Consider the following 17730-nt stretch of genomic DNA (forward strand, 5'->3'; position numbering starts at 1 on the left):
CCGCACCCAGGCCCCTCCTCAACCACCTCTGCGAGGTCCCGGACCCATGGCCCCCGAGCTCATACCCCATCCTCAGCAACAGACTGGATTCCTCTCTTCGCAAACTGGGTTACCCCAGACCTATTGAAACCGGTATTCGGGGGTCCCCATGAATGGGTGGCCTCCCACAATTAACACTCTAGCAATGCCCGTTTAAATCTGCTGCTTACAGATGTGAACACGGGAGCCCAGAGCGGGTGAGATCTAAGATCACGCGGCCAGGAAGCCACAGACTGACTTCAGAACCCCAGCCTCCAAGGCTCCTCCAAGGCCGGCCTCCGTAAGAGAGCAGTGCGCGAGCCACGCCCAGGCCCTTCGGTGGGCCGGATGGAACCCACCTCCCCCTGGTCTCCAGGCGCAAGGACGAGGAAATGGTGCCCACGGCCTCCTGGCGATGGTGGGGGTCCAAGTCGGGCCTGGCCACAACAGAACCTGGGACTGCGGGGTGCACAACTCAATGACTTTATTACTCTCCATATGCCGAATTGTCTCCGCGGCGCCTCCCAGGAGCAGCCATCTGTCCATCAAACGCCTCCGGCCGCAGAGAGGAGCAAGGCCAAGGAGCCAACTAGCAGAGCCCGACCGTCCTGTGGGAACCACTGGCCCCTTCCCGTCCTCTCCCCCCCTCCCCCAGACGGGGAGGGGTCTCCCTCCTTCGGCCCTTCTCCGGATCCAGGCTCCACTTCTGGGCTCCTGGGCCTCGGGCGTCCTTCCCGCCAGGGCGGGAGGCAGGTGCGGAGGGAAGGGGAGGCGGGGCCTGTGGGCGCACCGAGTAGGGTGGGAGGGGCTGGGAGGGCTCTGAAGCCGTAACACGAGAGTGGGGAGGGGACAGAAAGAGCAAAAGGACAACGTGAGAGCCCGGGCCAGCAGAGGAGCCGGCGCAGGCACCGGAGGGGTGCTGCGGGCCCGGGCAGCACCGAGGGCAGAGGGAGGCGGGCGCTACCCCAGGGGCCAGGCCGGGAACGCGCCCCCGCCCCCGCCCCCCGGGCCCGCCGCCGCGCCAGCGCCGCCCGCCGCCCGGCCGTGGATGCGCTGGTGGCGCAGCACGTGCTCGCGGCGCCCGAAGCCCTTGCCGCACTGCCAGCAGGCGAACGGCCGCGCCCCCGAGTGCGTCTTGCGGTGGCGCACCAGGTGCTCGCGCCAGTAGAACGTCTTGCCGCACTCGCAGCAGGCGTGCGGCTTCTCGCGCGCGGGCAGCGGGCGCAGGGCCGGCCCCGGGCCGCCGGGGTGCGTGCCGCGGTGGCGCCTCAGGTGCTCCTTGCGCCGGAAGGCCTTGCCGCACTCGGGGCAGGCGTGCGGCTTCTCGCCCGAGTGGCTCTGCCGGTGGCGCAGCAGGTGCGCAGGCTTCAGGGCGGCCTTGCCGCACTCGGGGCAGGAGGCGGTGCCCGGGGCCGCCGGCAAGGCGGGCGGGCCGGGCGCAGGTGGGGCCGCCGGGGCCGGCGGAGGGCTGCCGGGCTCCTGCTTGTAGGGGCGCGCGGCCTGGGGGTCCCCCGTCGCCAGCACCTCAGCCCCGGGGACCGCATCTCCTGCCGGGCAGAGGCACAGGGTGAGGGCAGGTGGCTCCGCAGACGGCAGGGGGCGGGGAGGGCAGGGGCAGGCCGGGGATGAAGGGCCCCCTGCTGGAGCGGGTGGGGAATGCTTAATGCCTGGAAACCAAGGGGCGGGAGAAGGGCTGACTGCAGGCTGCTTATTCACCCCCAGGAGCCCTGTACCCAGCACGGTGCTTGGTACACACCGCAGAGTCATCGCCAAATGAATGCACGGATGCATGGATATGAGGGAGGATGGGTGAATGGATGTGAAATTCGTGGTGTACAGAGGAGGGGCTTGATGGGTGAAGGCAGGTCAGCAGGTGGGTGGATGGAGGAGGAGGAGATGGGCAGATGAATGAATCCAAAGTACCAGGGTGTAGATGGATGGGTGGGGGGATGGATGGGAGGGGAAGTAAGGAGACAGATGAATGAATGAGCAGGGAGGCAGACTGATGGGTGAACAGTGGGTGAGGAGGGAGTAGATGGCTAGGTTAGTGGGGGGTGGTGGGGGGGGATGGGGGGGTTGGTTGAGCAAGTTAGTGGGTGAGTGGGCAGGCTGACTGCTTGCCCCGGGAAGGGGGTGGGCAGCAGGCAGCGTCCGAATGGGTATCTGGGTGGACAGACAGATGGGTAAGTAAGCAGGTAAGTCAGGTGGACGAATGAACCTCATTTCCTTTCTCCCGGCTTTCAAACTGCTCTATGGCGTTCCAGGTAGATACGCAACCCGTTTCTATCCGACTTGCCTCACAAGCTTCTAGCTCACGACTCAACTTACAAAAAACAGTTCCAGCACAACTGAAGAGTCTGGTCCCCCTGTCCCACCCTTCCACGCCAACCACCAGGTCCCAAGTCGTGGTGTCCTGGCCTCCCCCCAGCCTGTGGAGTGGGTGCAGAGACACCTACTATCGGGCAGAAGCCCCAATCCCTATCTGGCTCTGGCCCTGACTTGTTGTGTGGCTTCAGGCAAGCTGCTTGAGTTCTCCTGGCCTCGGGTTGCTGCTGTTAGATCTCGGCTTCCGGAGAGCCGAGTGTGCCAGCTGGGCAGCCAAAGGTGACGTGGGCTTGGTGCACGGCAGTGTATTTAAAAATACAAAAAACGTTTAAAAATCAGGCAACATCCTAGAAATCTACACTTCTGTCTTCTCTTGAGGAAAAACCGTAGACGTACTGTGCCCACGTTCCCATGTGGCAACGCAGGCTGCAGGAGACTAGCAGGACAGTGCCTATCACTCGCCAACAGCTGGTGCGTGTCACCGGGCACCTGCTATCCTGACCCCCCACTCACTGTGCCCTCCATGGGGGCGTGTCTGACCCATCTCCAGCCCTGGTGCCCAGCTCAGGGCCTGGCACACGGCAGGGACACCACGAATGTTCACTGAACGAATGAATGGCAGGCAGGAGGAGAACACCTTCAGGGTAAGAGGGGAGCACAGTGTGAAAGGGGGGTAAGCTACTCACCTAAAGGCATCATCACACCATCTTCCTTTCCGACAGCCACCCCAGAGCCTTCCATCACATCCTGAGGTGCCCTCATTGCTGGTCCCTGAAACGAGAGATACGACACTCAGAACTGAGAGACCACAGTGATAGCCTCTACTTTTCTCCCCTGTGACCTCTGCTACATTCAGACAGTCATCAGGTCCTATCACAAGCTCCGGGGGAAGACGGCCATCAGGCCTCCTGCTGGCCACCATGTGAGGGACCCATCTGGGGAGTGGACCCTCCAGCCTCAGCCACAACCTGAGACACTTGGGCCAGATGTGCCCCAAATTCCTGACCCGTGGAAACTGTGTGGACAACAAATGTTTGTTGTTGCAAGCTGCCAAGTTTGGGGTGACTTGTATGTAGCAACAGACAACTGATGCACCTTCTTTAAATCCTGCCTTAGCTTTTTCCTGCCCTTCGGGTAAAGTGCAAACTCCTTGACAAAATACACAAGAGAAACACATAAGCTACCTTTAACTCAAGAAAAAAATAAAGTTTTTTTTTTCCATCAGAAATGGATTTTTTTTCCCAGCACAAGTGGTGGACTACTTCTGAGCACGATGGTGCCAGCCAGGAACACCAAGGTTACCGAAAATGTCTCAGACTAATTTAGGTTCCTTTATGCTATTGTCAATGTTTCTCAAGCCCTTGCCCCCCAAGGAACAGATCAGAATCCTGGTGCTGATGCAGTTGACTACTGAGTTCCACACATCCAACCCTACCTCTCACGTTTTACTTCTTTCAAGTGTAACGTTTAGGATGGAAGTCAGCAATGCCTAAAATCTTTTTTTTTTTTTTTAAAGTTTATTTTCAGAGAGAAACACAGAGAGTGAGAGAGCAAGCGGGGGAGGGGGAGAAAGAGAGAGGGAGAGAAAGAATTCCAAGCAGGCGCCAGTGTCAACACGGAGCCTGACGTGGGGCTCAAACACACCAACCGTGAGATCACGACCTGGGCCAAAACCAAGAGCCGGCTGCTTCACTGACTGAGACACCCAGGTGCCCTAGTAATGCCTAAAATTCTCTCACCTAGCAAGAAGAGTCTTCAGGAAGCTTCTGAAGCCTTTCTCAAACGTGCGTGGTTTGGAATCTGTGACGCCTACGTTGCCTGGTGGTGGCAGGATGAATACTTTGCGTGGTCGCCTTTCTGCTCCGGCAGACTGAACTGGTTCCCGGCCACTGGTGCAGCTCAGGGTGTCATGGTGCTGCACGTGCCATCCCGCTGCTTGCTGCTACTGTGGCCCACGAGGCCTGCGCGCCCGGCCCCGCCTCTCACCAGGGTCCTGCCTGGAGCCCCACAGTGGAACGCTTACAGCGCCCCGAGTGTGCCAGGCTCTCTCAAACCTCTACTCCTCATTCTGTTCTCTGCCTGGAACCCACTCTTCGTCCCCTTTCCCCTGTCTACCTTCTACATGTCCTTCAGGACCTGGCGGAGCCCACATCCCTGCCGTTACACGCAGGCTTAGGACCCTGTGTGACTTGGGAACAGGCCCTACCCTGGTCCCCAGCACGCTGCACTTCACAACAGCTTTACTGAGACAGAACAGACGTACAATAAATGCACACGTTTAAAGCATACGATCAAGTGAGTTTCAACACGTATACACGCGTGAAACCACCATCACAATCAGAATGGCGGACACATCTAGCAGCCCCTGAAAGTCTCCTTGTGCACGTCTGTGATCTCTCCACCTCCTCCCCATTACGCCTCAGCACCTGCTGGTGCGCTTCTCACCGCTACCAGGCAGTTTTCACGTTCTAGAACTTGACACAGAACCACACGATAATTAGGTACTTTTCTGGGGTGGGGGGGGAGTGGGCGGTTCCTGAAATATAATTATTTTGAGATTGGGGATACTGGCCCACAGTTTTCTTATCTTGTAAGCTCTTTGGTTTTGCATGTCAAGGTAATGCTGGCCCCGTGGGAGCTGGGAAAGTTTTCGGAATGTTCTGGATGCCGCATTAATGGAATCTTGCCACACACGGTCCCTTTCGACCGACTTCTTCCCTTTCCCACGTTGTGTGTGTGACGGTCGCCCCAGCTGCATGGCTGCTTCCACTGCGCGTGGCTGAGTATCGCTCCATTGTGAAGCTGGACCACATGTGTTTATCTGTTCGGTGGGTCCCCACAGGGGTCGTTTCTGCTTTCTGGCTGTCACAGATGCCGCTGTCCTGCCATTGTTGACCTCACAGAAGGGACGAGTTCCATGTGGACGACTCCCAGGAAGGGCACTGGTGGCTCACAGGGCGGCCCCGTGTCTAACCATCACGGGAACTGCAGACACCACGCCAAGCGAGTGAACAACGGACGTATCAAAGGGCAAAACCGTCTGCCTTCGCTCTGATGAAGGAGGGTTTCCTAAAAGGGGATGTTCTGACATAAGGGGGAACCGAAGCGTGGGGTCAGGGTTTGGCCCGTGACCGACTACGTCCCTAGGTGCCTCCAGCCACACACCCACTCGTGGGACCCCGAGCAAGTTCCTGCCCCTCCAGGGTCGGTGCACAGGGGCTGAGGTGCACTCGGTGTCCCCGAGTCCGAGGGCACGATCTGGGGTACCACCTGCTCCCTGGCCCCCAGCGGGGCTCCCGCGGAGGTGCCCTCCCTCACTGGCCTCCACTGCGGCCGGGTCAGCACTGCCAGCAGGCCCCCCCGGCGGTTCTGGGGCCCGCACAGGCTGAACGCCCCTGCTTCCTCTGGAGGACCCTACGGATGTCCTGCGGCTCTGCTCTGGGCTCCCAGACAGCGGATGCTAGACCGTGCGGAGACCGAGCACCGTCCACAAGAAGATACCCAGGCAGACTGGCAGTGGGGATAAGGCTGACGCCCTGGGCCAGGCGTCGGGGGCTCAGTATCCGGCATACAGCAGGGGTCAGAGCAGAATCTAGAGCGAGGGCCTGCGGGTTCTTTTCCTCCCGCTGCCCCCTAACTGGCCATGTGGCCTCAGGCAGGTTGCTTGGCCTCTGTGGGACTCACACCTTCATCTGTGACAGAGGATACTGAGGCCCCAGGGCCGCATGCAGAGACAGGGAGGCCGTGCTGACAATGGGATTTACGGGGACTTGTAGCCTCCAGAGAGGTGGAGATGAGGAGGAGCCATGAGGTGGTCAGCTGTGTCTATACGGCTGACCCCCAATAAAAACCGTGGATGGCAGTCTGGGGAGCCTCCCGGGTTGGCACGAGCAGGCGTCGTCCACACGGCGCCCCTGGGCGAGGAGCTTCACGGGCCCCGCCCGCGGGCCTCTCGCCTTTGCTAACTGGACTCCACGTCCTTCGCTGAAACGCATCTGAAGTCCTGAGTCCTTCTCAGGAATTACGGAACCCAGGCTGGTCCTGGGGATCCCCAGACTTGCAGGTGGTGTCACAGCGAGGGCATCCTTGGGGGAACCCCTGAGGGCTGTGCACTGAGCCACCTGGCAGTCAGGACCCCGGGGTGCACGTCCACACTTCCCATCCTGGCGCTCGTTCGTGTACTTACTTGAGCTCTACCGGGCAAAGGGCGGGGGCGAGGGCCACGGGCCCTGCAGGCCACAGCAAGAAGGCGGGACGTCCGTCTCGCACAGGTTTGGGGTCTGGCCCAAGTCCTGCTAAGCACTCAGATGCGTCGCCTCGGTGAGCCCCGCCAGCCACCCTGAGCCACGGCCACGACGCCCCCTCACCTTCCTGCCAGCCCCACAGGTCCATCTGCCGACCTTGGCTTTCACATCTGACAGTGGACCTGTGCTCTCTTCTCTGAAGCCTCAGGACTCCCCTGAGTGCTGACCTCTGAGGCACAGACTGGCGGGTGTTTCCTGTTGTGCTGATCACAGCTGGGCCTCCCCACTCCTGCCCGCCCACCAGCTTTCCTCCGGGCTTCCTGGGCTGGCGGACGCCCAGCCCCTTGGCTACGGTGTGCCTGGACCGGACTCGGGTGACTGACAGCAGGCAAGTCGGTCCAGCCCCATCCACCTCCCCATCACCTGCAGAATAGACCAGGCTCTCCCTCAACAGAGGTGACAGGAGACCTCACACCGCTGCCCATGTCAAATCTCTCCCAGGACAGATGAGGGAGGCCGGGGAGGCTACTCATCCACTTGCTGGCAAGCACTTTTTGGAGCACCTACTGTGCACCAGGCACTACTGAAAGCAGGGAAGTACTGGTGAACGAGACAAAGGCCCCTGCGCCCTAGAGTCTATGTTCTGGCCATCAGACAAACCATAAAGAAGTAACGAGTTCCATAAGGCTGGCTTAGCCAGGTAGGGATTTCTTTCAGCCCCCTGGAACCGGGGGGAGGGGGGGGAAGTCCTTAGAAGCGTGGAGTCTCGTACGTGGTTGCGGGGACGCCAAGTGAGAAGCCACTCAGGAAGCATTTTGGCAACTTGTTCTAAAATTACACACACTTGGGGCACATGCACCCCGATGTTTACAGAGCACTATCAACAAAAGCCAAATTATAGAAGGAGCCCAAATGTCCATCGGCGGATGAATGGATAAAGAGGATGTGGTGTATATACGCAATGGGATACTACTCGGAGATGAAAAAGAATGAAATCTTGCCATTTGCAACTATCTGGATAGAACTGGAGAGTATTATGCTAAGTGAAATAAGTCACAGAAAAACATATGGTATCACTCATATGTGTAATTTAAGAAAGAAAAAACAGAACATATGGAAAGGGAAGGAAAATAAAATAAAAACAGAAACAGACCATAAAAGACTCTGAAATATAGAGAACAAGCTAGGGGTTGCTAGAGGGGAGGTGGGTGGGGGATGGGCTAAATGAGTGATGGGCACACAGGGCCCCAGGGTGACGGGGCTGTGAGGGCAGCACTTGGGGCCCTGGGGTGACTGCACGGCTCTGTGTCCTGACTGTGGCTGTGGTTACCATTAGCCACCGCGTGTTAACAGCAGAAAGAACCATATGCCCCCTGGAAATGTTACAAACACACAGCGAAGGGGCGCCTGGGTGGCTCAGTCGGTTAGGCCTCCGACTTCAGCTCAGGTCGCGATCTCGCGGTCCGTGGGTTCGAGGCCCGCGTCGGACTCTGTGCTGACAGCTCAGAGCCTGGAGCCTGTTTCGGATTCTGTGCCTCCCTCTCTCTCTGCCCCTCCCCCGTTCATGCTCTGTCTCTCTCTGTCTCAAGAATAAATAAACGTTAAAAAAAAAAAAAAAAGAAAAGAAACACACAGCCAAAGCCACAGCCCCTCGCACTGTCACAACCGATTCAGCACCTGAGCGTGAGACCCTCCAAGAGTGTTTCTTGAAGCTTCCACGTGCTCTAATGAGCGGCCAGGTCTGGAGACACAGCCGGACGCCCGAGCACACACAACTCGTCCCGGCAGGCTCCGCCGAGGATGGGCACGGACCCACAGACCAGAGCAGCCCTAGTCCTGGGGGCGTTTCCCAGATGCCAGCTCTCCCTGCACCTCCCACAGCGTCACCGCAATGGCCTAACACCCTAGCGATAACCACTGTCCACAGCTTTCACCTAAATGGTCGCGAGTCACACCAGAAGTGGGGCAAGGGCATCACAGGGACACTGTGGACAATTCAGCGCGATCACGTAAAATGGCGTCACCCCAGAGCCCTGAGCCCTGGACGGCTCTGAACCCGAGTCCTGCTCTCCTACCAGAACGGGAGAGAACACACAGAAGGGGCGGTGAAGACACCTGGGCACACGGGGAGGCCTCCTCCAAGCGGAGGCCTCCTCCAAGCGGAGGGTCATCGGGAACCACGACTCCACGAGAATCGAGGACCCTCCGCTTCCTTGTGCACACACCTGCCTCTGGCCAGGCACAGCAGTGCCCCTGACGACGTCCACACCCTGATCCTGATCCCAGAGCCCGTGACTCTGTGACTTCACGTGTCAAAAGGGCTGGGACACTGAGGATGTGACTGACTTAAGGATCCTGATGTGTGGGGACAATCCCAGATCATCCCGACGGGCCCCATGTCATCATGGGAGTGTTCTGTGTGAAAGAGGGATAGCTGAGGGTCAGGAGGGGATGTGACCTTGGAAGCAAAGGTCAAGTGAGGCACTCTGAAGACGGAGGAAGGGGAAGAAGGCCACGAGCCACAGCACGTGGGCGCCCCGGAAGCTGGGAGAGGCAGGAGACGGATGCCCTCCTGGGGCCTCCTTCTGGGGGCAGACCCCCCCCCCCCCCCCCCGCCCCGGACTCCCCCGGGACCTCCTTCTGGGGCTTCTGGGGATGGATTCCACCCCACTCCCCGGCCTGCTTCTGGGGGCGGATCCCCCCTCCCCCTGGGCCTCCTTTTGGGGACAGATCCCCACCCCTGGGCCTCCTTCTGGGGACGGATGCCCCCAGCCTCCTTATGGGGACGGATCCCCACCCCCCCGCCCTGGAGCCTCCTTCTGGGGACAGATCCCCCCCCTTCCTTCTGGGAATGGATCCCCCCTACCCGCCGGAGCCTCCTTCTGGGGGCGGATCCCTTCCCCCCCCCAACCCAGCCTCCTTCTGGGGACAGATCCCCCCCACCCTGGAGCCTCCTTCTGGGGATGGATTCCCCCCGGAGCCTCCTTCTCGAAGGAGCACAGCCCACACCCTGGTTTCAACCAGCGAGACCCGAGTCAGACCGCTGACCTCCAGAACCTTGAGTGGGTAAGTCTGCATCGTCTTTAAGGCACAGGGTCTGCAGGAATTTGTTACGGAGGCAGCAAGAAGAAACACACAAGCAACCCTGGGACACAATGACCCAGAGAAGCCGCCTGAGGGGAGGAAACGGAGGGGTGAGGCTCGTCCCAGGGAAGGGTGGACAGGGTATCAGAGATGCAGGAAGACACAAAGGACCACAACTGCGTCCCTGGCAGCCGACAGTGCCCCACAGACGCTCGCAGCGACATCCTGCCATCTTTCCAACTCCTCATTCCCCCTGTCCACCGGCCTCTGACCCGCCAGCCTCTGTGCCGGCCTGGGCTGGGCCCCAGCTGCTCCCTCGTCTTGGCTGCTCTCCTCCTGGTCTCTGCACGGCGGGTCGCTGCGCACCACGCGGCCACATGTGGCTGCTGAGCACCCGGAAAGGTGCCAAGTGCCACGTGCCCAGAGGGTCACAACCTGGCTATGCTAAGCTCAACCAAGTCACCTATCAGGATTAAACCGACTGGTTTCTCTTCAGCCCTCCTGAAGAGCTCCTAGAAGGCTCTCTTCAGCTCTCCCAACCTGCTCCTAGAAGGCGCTCTTTGGCCCTCCCGATGTGCTCCTAGAAGGCTCTCTTTGGCCCTCCCGATGTGCTCCTAGAAGGCTCTCTTAGGCCCTCCCGATGTGCTCCTAGAAGGCTCTCTTTGGCCCTCCCGATGTGCTCCTAGAAGGCTCTCTTTGGCCCTCCCGATGTGCTCCTAGAAGGCTCTCTTTGGCCCTCCCAACCTGCTCCTAGAAGGCTCTCTTTGGCCCCCCCAACGTGCTCCTAGAAGGCTCTCTTCAGCTCTCCCGATGTGCTCCTAGAAGGCTCTCTTTGGCCCTCCCAACGTGCTCCTAGAAGGCTCTCTTTGGCCCTCCCGATGTGCTCCTAGAAGGCTCTCTTTGGCCCTCTCGATGTGCTCCTAGAAGGCTCTCTTTGGCCCTCCCGATGTGCTCCTAGAAGGCTCTCTTCAGCTCTCCCAACCTGCTCCTAGAAGGCGCTCTTCAGCTCTCCCAACCTGCTCCTAGAAGGCGCTCTTTGGCCCTCCCAACGTGCTCCTAGAAGGCTCTCTTCAGCTCTCCCAACCTGCTCCTAGAAGGCTCTCTTTGGCCCTCCCGATGTGCTCCTAGAAGGCTCTCTTCAGCTCTCCCAACCTGCTCCTAGAAGGCTCTCTTTGGCCCTCCCGATGTGCTCCTAGAAGGCTCTCTTCGGCTCTCCCAACCTGCACCTAGAAGGCTCTCTTTGGCCCTCCCGATGTGCTCCTAGAAGGCTCTCTTCAGCTCTCCCAACCTGCTCCTAGAAGGCTCTCTTTGGCCCTCCGGACGTGCTCCTAGAAGGTTCTCTTTGGCCCTCCCAACGTGCTCCTAGAAGGCTCTCTTTGGCCCTCCCGACGTGCTCCTAGAAGGCTCTCTTCGGCTCTCCCAACCTGCTCCTAGAAGGCGCTCTTTGGCCCTCCCGATGTGCTCCTAGAAGGCTCTCTTTGGCCCTCCCGATGTGCTCCTAGAAGGCTCTCTTCAGCTCTCCCAACCTGCTCCTAGAAGGCTCTCTTTGGCCCTCCGGACGTGCTCCTAGAAGGTTCTCTTTGGCCCTCCCAACGTGCTCCTAGAAGGCTCTCTTTGGCCCTCCCGACGTGCTCCTAGAAGGCTCTCTTCGGCTCTCCCAACCTGCTCCTAGAAGGCGCTCTTTGGCCCTCCCGATGTGCTCCTAGAAGGCTCTCTTTGGCCCTCCCGATGTGCTCCTAGAAGGCTCTCTTCAGCTCTCCCAACCTGCTCCTAGAAGGCTCTCTTTGGCCCTCCCGATGTGCTCCTAGAAGGCTCAGGATCCCAGAACTGGCCTGAGTCCTACTTCTCACTGGACAGCGCTGCTCTGAACCAGGGACTGGCAGGCTTTTCCTGCAGTGGCCGGAGTAGAGGATCTTGGCTGTGCTGGCCCCCCGGCCTGTGTCCCCACTGTCTCACCTTGCCCTTGTGGTGAAGGCGGCCACCGGCAATGCGCAGGACAGGCAGGGCTGTGCGTCCAGAGAGGTCCAGGATGGGTGGGGGCAGGGCTGGCCCACTGGCCAGCTGGGCGACCCCTGCATTTACTAAAGGGTGCAGCCTCACCTAAAGGGATGGCTGACCTTTGCCCTCAACCACCACCGGGAGGTGACCTCCAAGCCCCTGGGGCATCCTACCTGCCTGGGGGCCTGGGCCACACCAGTGGATCCAACAATACGAGGTACAACGGTGACTTTCAGACGCTGCACCTGCTCCCTGCAGGGGGGCTGGAGAGCGAGGTGGGTCGTGCCTTTGGCCCCAGTAAGCACTCGGGGCACCACCACGGCTCAGGGAGCCACCCCCCACTCCAGCCGGCCAGACTGCACACACGTGGTCATATAATGTTGCCGGGAGGAGTCAGCTGCCCTCATGCCATGTGAGGGGGCGGTCGGAGGCTCCTTGTGGGTGGGGCTCCTCCAGACCCCACCCCTGCATCTCTCCTCACCTGGACCCACCCCTGCATCCTCCCACTGCCCAGACCCCGCCCTTGCGCCTCCCGCCTCTGCTGAAGCTGCATCCTCGTCCTCCTGCCAACGTGAGCAGCATCACCACCACGGTAAACAAGACGGCTTTCACGGAGTCCTCCTCCTGACTCACTCCACATAGGTCTCTGGGAGACCCCAAAGCTGCACGAGGGTCCGCCGGCAGGGTGGTCTCAGGGACCACCCCCCTGCACTGCTCTCCACGCCGGACTCTCTCTGCCCCACGGCCGGCCGCCCCGGTGCTGGCCTGGTGTGCTTGCTGACGCACGAAGCGTCACTCCTACCCGCTGAGACCAGCCTCCTTCTGTAGGTCTGCAGGGGCGAGGCGGGAGGGAGGCCAGGCTGTAGGTCTGCAGGGGCGAGGCGGGAGGGAGGCCAGTCTCTGAGCCAGCCGGCGCGCGCAGAGGTGGCGGCCAAGGGGCGCGCGTGCGAGCAGCCCCCCCCCCCCCCCGCCCGTGGCTCACCCAGAGCTCCTCCAGCAGGGCCACGGCGTCCTCCCCGCTCTGGGGCCGGCGGCTGCACACCCAGGCCTGGATGTCGGCGGGCAGGGCGCTCAGGAACTGCTCCAGCACCAGCAGCTCCAGCATCTGCTCCTTGGTGTGCACCTCGGGCCGCAGCCAGTCCCGGCACAGCGCTCGCAGCAGGCCCAGCGCCTCGCGGGGGCCCGGCGCGTCTCCCAGGTGGAAGTGGCGGAAGCGGTGCCACGGGGAGTCCAGGGCCAGGCCCTCGGCAGCCTGGCCTTCCTGCTTCACGGGCTGGGGACACGGGCCCTCCATGGGGTCGCGAGCCCCGCAGGGACAGCGGGCCTGTGGGGAGGGAAGTGAGCGCGGTGAGAGCTGGGCCCGCGATGCTAGAAACCGCCGCCTCCTCCCACCGTCGCCGTGAGGGGGGCACCCCCAGGAGCCCAGTGACCTGCAGCGAGGGGCGGCGTCTCTCTGTGCCTCAGTCTCCCCTATCTTGCTCGGCGGAGGGCCTGCGGGGGAAGGTGCCTGGGGGCTGTGGCGCCCAGTGCCCTGCACACAACAGGTGCCCAAGGAATGGACATTCGGGTCCCGGTCCTGGGACACAACGCGCTCAGACCCTGGCTCCGCCCTCCCTGCGGGGTGACCGTGGGCACCGCGGTCTCTTCCCCCCAGTTCAAGTGAGCAGAGCGGGGCACCATCGAGAGCGCCACCGTCATCATAACGGCTCGCCCGCATGACGCACAAACCCCACCATCCCCAGCGTCCCCAACGGCAGCTGCTTCGGGACGCCTACTGCAAAGCCACCCCCAAATCGTCACGCTGAAGCTCTAACCCCAGCACAACACCCGGATGTGGGATGTGGGGAGGTGACGAGGAGGCCACCAATGCCGGCTGAAGCTGGTGGAAGGTGCGAGCTTCGTTAGAGGATGGGTCAGTCGTGGGGGGGTCTAATGTGTGCGGTGACTGTGCCTCCTGCTAGAAGCCGTGAGAGCCGCGATCCCCAGAGTTCTTGTCACAAGAAACAAGTCAGCCAACGAGAGGTGACGGACGTCAGCAGAACCGACTGTGGCGAGCGCGTCGCAACGTCTACACACGTCATCGCATCACCACCTTGCGCGTCAATCACACCTCAATACGACTGGGGAAAGACAGGAAGTCACGAGGATGAGGTCCACATCCAACAGGATCGGTGGCCTTGGCGGAAGAGAAATCCCCACCACCTGCCCTGTGAGAACAAAACCAGGCTGCCGTCCGCAGTCAGGAAGAGGGTTCTCCCCAGACACCCAATCTGCCGGCACCTGACCTTGGACTCTGGCCCCAGAACCGAGACAGACAGATGTCTGCTGTTAAAGCCCCCAGCCAGTGATGGAGCGGAGGAATACACGGATGGCCCCCAAGCACGTCCAGGGACGTGGGAAACGTGGCAGACTGCAGGAGTTCACCCATGTCCATCGTCCCCTTCTCCTCTGTGTGGTCCCCCACCCCCGAGGAAGCCATGTGCCCCTACTTCCGCTTTCCCCTTCCTGAGGGAGGGAACCCAGACGTGACCCCGGGAAACAGCTGGAAATGTCTGGAGAGTTTTCACTGTTGGATGGGGGAGGGGAACAGTGCCTCTGGCATCCAGCAGGCAGAGGCCAGGGATGCTGCTAGGTGTCCTAGAGCACACAGGAGAGCCCCATGGCACAGAATGGTCCAGTGCCGAGGCCGAGAGACCCCGGCTTGGGAGAGAGGTCCTCGCTCGGTCCGGGGACCCCTGGGTCTTGGCAGGTCATAAGGATTTCATCACAAAAGACACTGCTGTTTTACTCCCGTTCTCTGGGTGTGCCGTGGGGTCTTCAGAGGCTGCATGGACACGGGCTGTGAGCGGCTGAGCTGAGGTAGTCCCCTGGATAGCCTGAGTGCAAAGCCCTGACGCTTAACCACTACACCACCGACCACAGGCATCATCTCATTGCTGGGTCGGCTGTCACAGCCCCCGCAGCATCTCCCTGCTCCTGAGAGTGTCGCTCTAGTTGCAAATCACCACAACACTCAAGAAGGGGTTTTTTCCTTAATAGAAATCACGTTGTGACACTTCCCCGCTCCAAACCTGCTGACTGCTTCCTCGCCTACTTTTCTGATTTCTTCCTTCTATCCCTGGCTCTCTATATTCAGCCACACTGCCTCCCTGATTATCTTCTTGGACCTAAGGCAAGTCCTATCCCAGGGCCTTTGTACCTATTTTCTCCTTCCTAACCCTTGCTCGGCCGGCTCCTTCTCATATTTGAGGCCTCCATGTGATTCCCTCCCCCCCCATTGGAGAGTCTCCTCAAATCATCCGATTTGCACAGCATCCACACACCATTCCCTGCAGTTACCTTTCCCTTTAGCAATTCCCTTTTAGCGTTTAACAAGATGGGCTGTCGTGTTTGTATGCTGTTTTCCCTCACAAGAGTTGAGAGCAAGAGAGCCCAGGAGAGCCCAGCATGCTGGCTGGCACTCAAAGGAAATGTACAGGATGATCTTTCCTCTGAAAGGAGTATTATGGCCCCCGTTTCACAAGTGGAGAGAGTGAAGTTACTCAGCTAGTAAGGGGCAGAGCTCAGGCTCTGCAGGACCACCTCCTGCCTACCCGTCCCTCCATCTAAGCACTGACTGGGCCTGGGAGAGGCAGGGTAGGGTTTCCAGAACACCTGGGCCAGAGCTGAGTCTCGAAGGATGCACAGAAGCCTTCTGTACTGTGACAAACACCCTCCCCCCCACCCCCAAAGGGAGTGGAATCTGACCTGAGGGAGCCAGGCCCCGGCACCAAGTGGCAGGGCCCTGCAGTCATGGGTCATGGGTAGCCACGTTCCCACAGCTGTCCACGCTGAGTTTCTCACAGCGGGGCCAGCGGGACCCTTCTCTGAGAAAGCACATACTAAGTGCTAAGCAAGTTCATACCACCCTGTAAACCAATCGTTACCACCCACTGAGGGTCCAGTGCCTCCGGCCACCGCTACAAAAGCATCTGTGACACTGTTGTCTGTGTCCAAGGAGTATCGTCCCGCCCGACCAGGCACCCTGGAGGCCTTGGGAGACAGCCACTGAGTGGCCTCTGTCTCACACTGCCCCCACCCCACCGTCCCAACAGCCCTGTGAGCTGGGTACCATGGTGAGCAGGAGAAATGAACACTTAGAGGCAGTTTTCAAACCTGGAACCATTCTGACTCCAGAGTCCCAGCACCTCTGCACAGCACGTTTGGCTAGCTGAATGCTGAAAAGATGGGCTCTGGACCTTGGCTGCGTGCCCCACTGTGTGACCTTGGACACGTGGGCTTCACTTCTGCACCTGGGACACAGGACTCGTGTAACAGCTTCTTCCCCACAGGGGTTGCTGGGAACCTGAACTAGAAGCGGCCCAGCTCCTAGTACACTTGAGGGTTTCCAGACCTCAGCACCAGTCATATCCGGGGCCAGATAATTCCACGTTGTGGCAGTCGCCCCACGCAACGTAACGTGTTTATCGACATCCCTGGCCTCTTCCCCCAGATGCCAGTGGCTATCTCCCCAACTGCGACAACCAGAAATGTTTCCAGATATTGCCACATGTCCCTGGGAGGCAAACTCGACCCCGGTGGAGAGCCACGGGTCCACTGGACAAATATTTACTCAGAGCACAAGGGCCCTGCAGCAAATCCCAGTTCGGCCACCTACCAACCATCTGTCCTTGGACGAGATACAACAGCACCTTTTACACGGACTCTCCACAGCCCGGGCTGTACAATGGGGAGAAAAATCAAACCAATCCCAGACCGCAGGAGGAATTCAAGATACAAGGACAACAAAGACGCTGAGAATAGCACTAGGCTCTATGCAAGTCCTCAACTGGAGTCAGACCTGAAATTCCTGCTACTTTGTGGAGTGCTAGGGGGCACCGCTATTAACCAAACACGCATTAAAATCCAACTCTAAACGGGAACAGGAGACGCAAGAGGGCGACTGGAGGGGGGCGAGAAGGGGCAGTTTCAGGTGGCAACAGCAGCAAACGCAGCCTCGAGGCATCTTGCACCCACTAACCAACTTCCTTCCCTGAGCACGGCCACAGAGGTGGGCGCTCCAGTCCACAGGGAGCGCAGCGAGGGGACCCACCTTGTCCCGGGGACTCGCAGAACTCCTGGGAGCGCGCGCGCTCGAGGTCGAGGCAAAATGAACCACCTGCACCCCTCCAGAGGGGCGGGCCCCCGAGCCCCCGGCCCCACCCCTGGGGGGACCCTCCCCCTTCCCGGCCCCTCCCCCCTCCCTCGGCGGCTCACTTGCCTCTGCGTTCCCCACCTCCAGGGGCCACAGCCCCCTCCCACTTCCCGGCCCTCCCCCAGCCCCTCCCCCCCCCCCCCGTGCCCTCTCCCATCCCCCTCGCCCACCTCCCGCTTTACTCGCTCCCCGTCTTCTCCCCTCCGCCCCCCCGCTCCCCATCCCTCCCTCCTCCGGCCTCCAGCCCCCCCTCTCCCCAAAGCGCGTCCAACCACCCCTCCCAGCCCCCCTTCCCCCCTCGCTCACCTCACTCTCCCAGACGAGGCCCCCCAAGCCCCCCTCACCTCTTCGCACATGCGCACAAAGCTCACGGGGACTCCATGCCCCGGCAGGCTTTGCGCCAACTCATCCGTCCCCCCCTCCCCCAACTCTCCGAGACCGAGTAGTCCGTTCCAGCCCACACCACCGCCTTACAGGCCTCACCCAGAACTACACTTCCCAGGAAGCATCGCGGCAAGGGACGCGTCCCGTTGGCCCCTCGCCGTGGCGTCCCTCGCACGCCTGTCTCCGAATGGCTCTAACGGCACCAGAACTACACTTCCCAAGGTGCACTGAGCACCGCCAGCGGCCTATCAGCCCTCGCAAACAAGGCCTCTCCCCGCGCCGGGCTTTGGACTACATTTCCCAGAATGTACATAGGGCCTCCCATTGGCTCGCGCGCGAGCCCGTGCAGGCGAAGACGTGCCGACGGGGGAGGCGGTGGGAGGGAAAGGGAGGAGCGTTGGCGGCTCTGTCCTGAGTGGGGGGAGGTTTTGTGCTGGGAGCTCGGGAGTGAAATCCTCTGGCGATCTGGGCGATAAGAGAGGA

The 17730-nt window shown here is 60.5% G+C and overlaps 1 protein-coding gene across 4 annotated transcripts; it reads right to left on the minus strand.

Annotated features, from left to right (window-relative positions):
- Positions 1-485: 485 nt before the first annotated feature.
- Positions 486-17448, minus strand: ZNF444 (zinc finger protein 444). Of its 4 annotated transcripts, none has more exons than XM_078438697.2 (4): positions 17347-17448; positions 12652-12993; positions 3030-3114; positions 486-1565 (listed from the first exon to the last, which is right to left on the minus strand). In XM_078438697.2, exons 2-4 carry the CDS (start codon positions 12961-12963, stop codon positions 979-981), a joined length of 984 nt encoding a protein of 327 aa, XP_078294823.1. In that variant the 5' UTR covers positions 12964-12993; positions 17347-17448; the 3' UTR covers positions 486-978. The 4 variants fall into 4 exon arrangements, with proteins under 4 accessions (XP_078294823.1, XP_078294821.1, XP_078294820.2 ...); XM_078438695.2 differs by lacking the exon at positions 17347-17448 and adding an exon at positions 17208-17340; XM_078438694.2 differs by lacking the exon at positions 17347-17448 and adding an exon at positions 17170-17340.
- Between the last annotated feature and the right edge of the window lie 282 nt (positions 17449-17730).

Source organism: Panthera onca, chromosome E2, assembly GCF_046562875.1.
Source record: "Panthera onca isolate mPanOnc1 chromosome E2, mPanOnc1 haplotype 2, whole genome shotgun sequence".
Lineage (NCBI taxonomy): Eukaryota > Metazoa > Chordata > Mammalia > Carnivora > Felidae > Panthera > Panthera onca.

Coding starts and splice junctions, on each gene's coding strand:
- ZNF444 (XM_078438695.2), bottom strand. Junction 3,115..12,651: donor CCCTGCTGGAGGAGCTCTGG/GTGAGCCACGGG, acceptor CTCTCGTTTCAG/GGACCAGCAATGAGGGCACC. Junction 1,566..3,029: donor TGGTGTGATGATGCCTTTAG/GTGAGTAGCTTA, acceptor TCTGCCCGGCAG/GAGATGCGGTCCCCGGGGCT.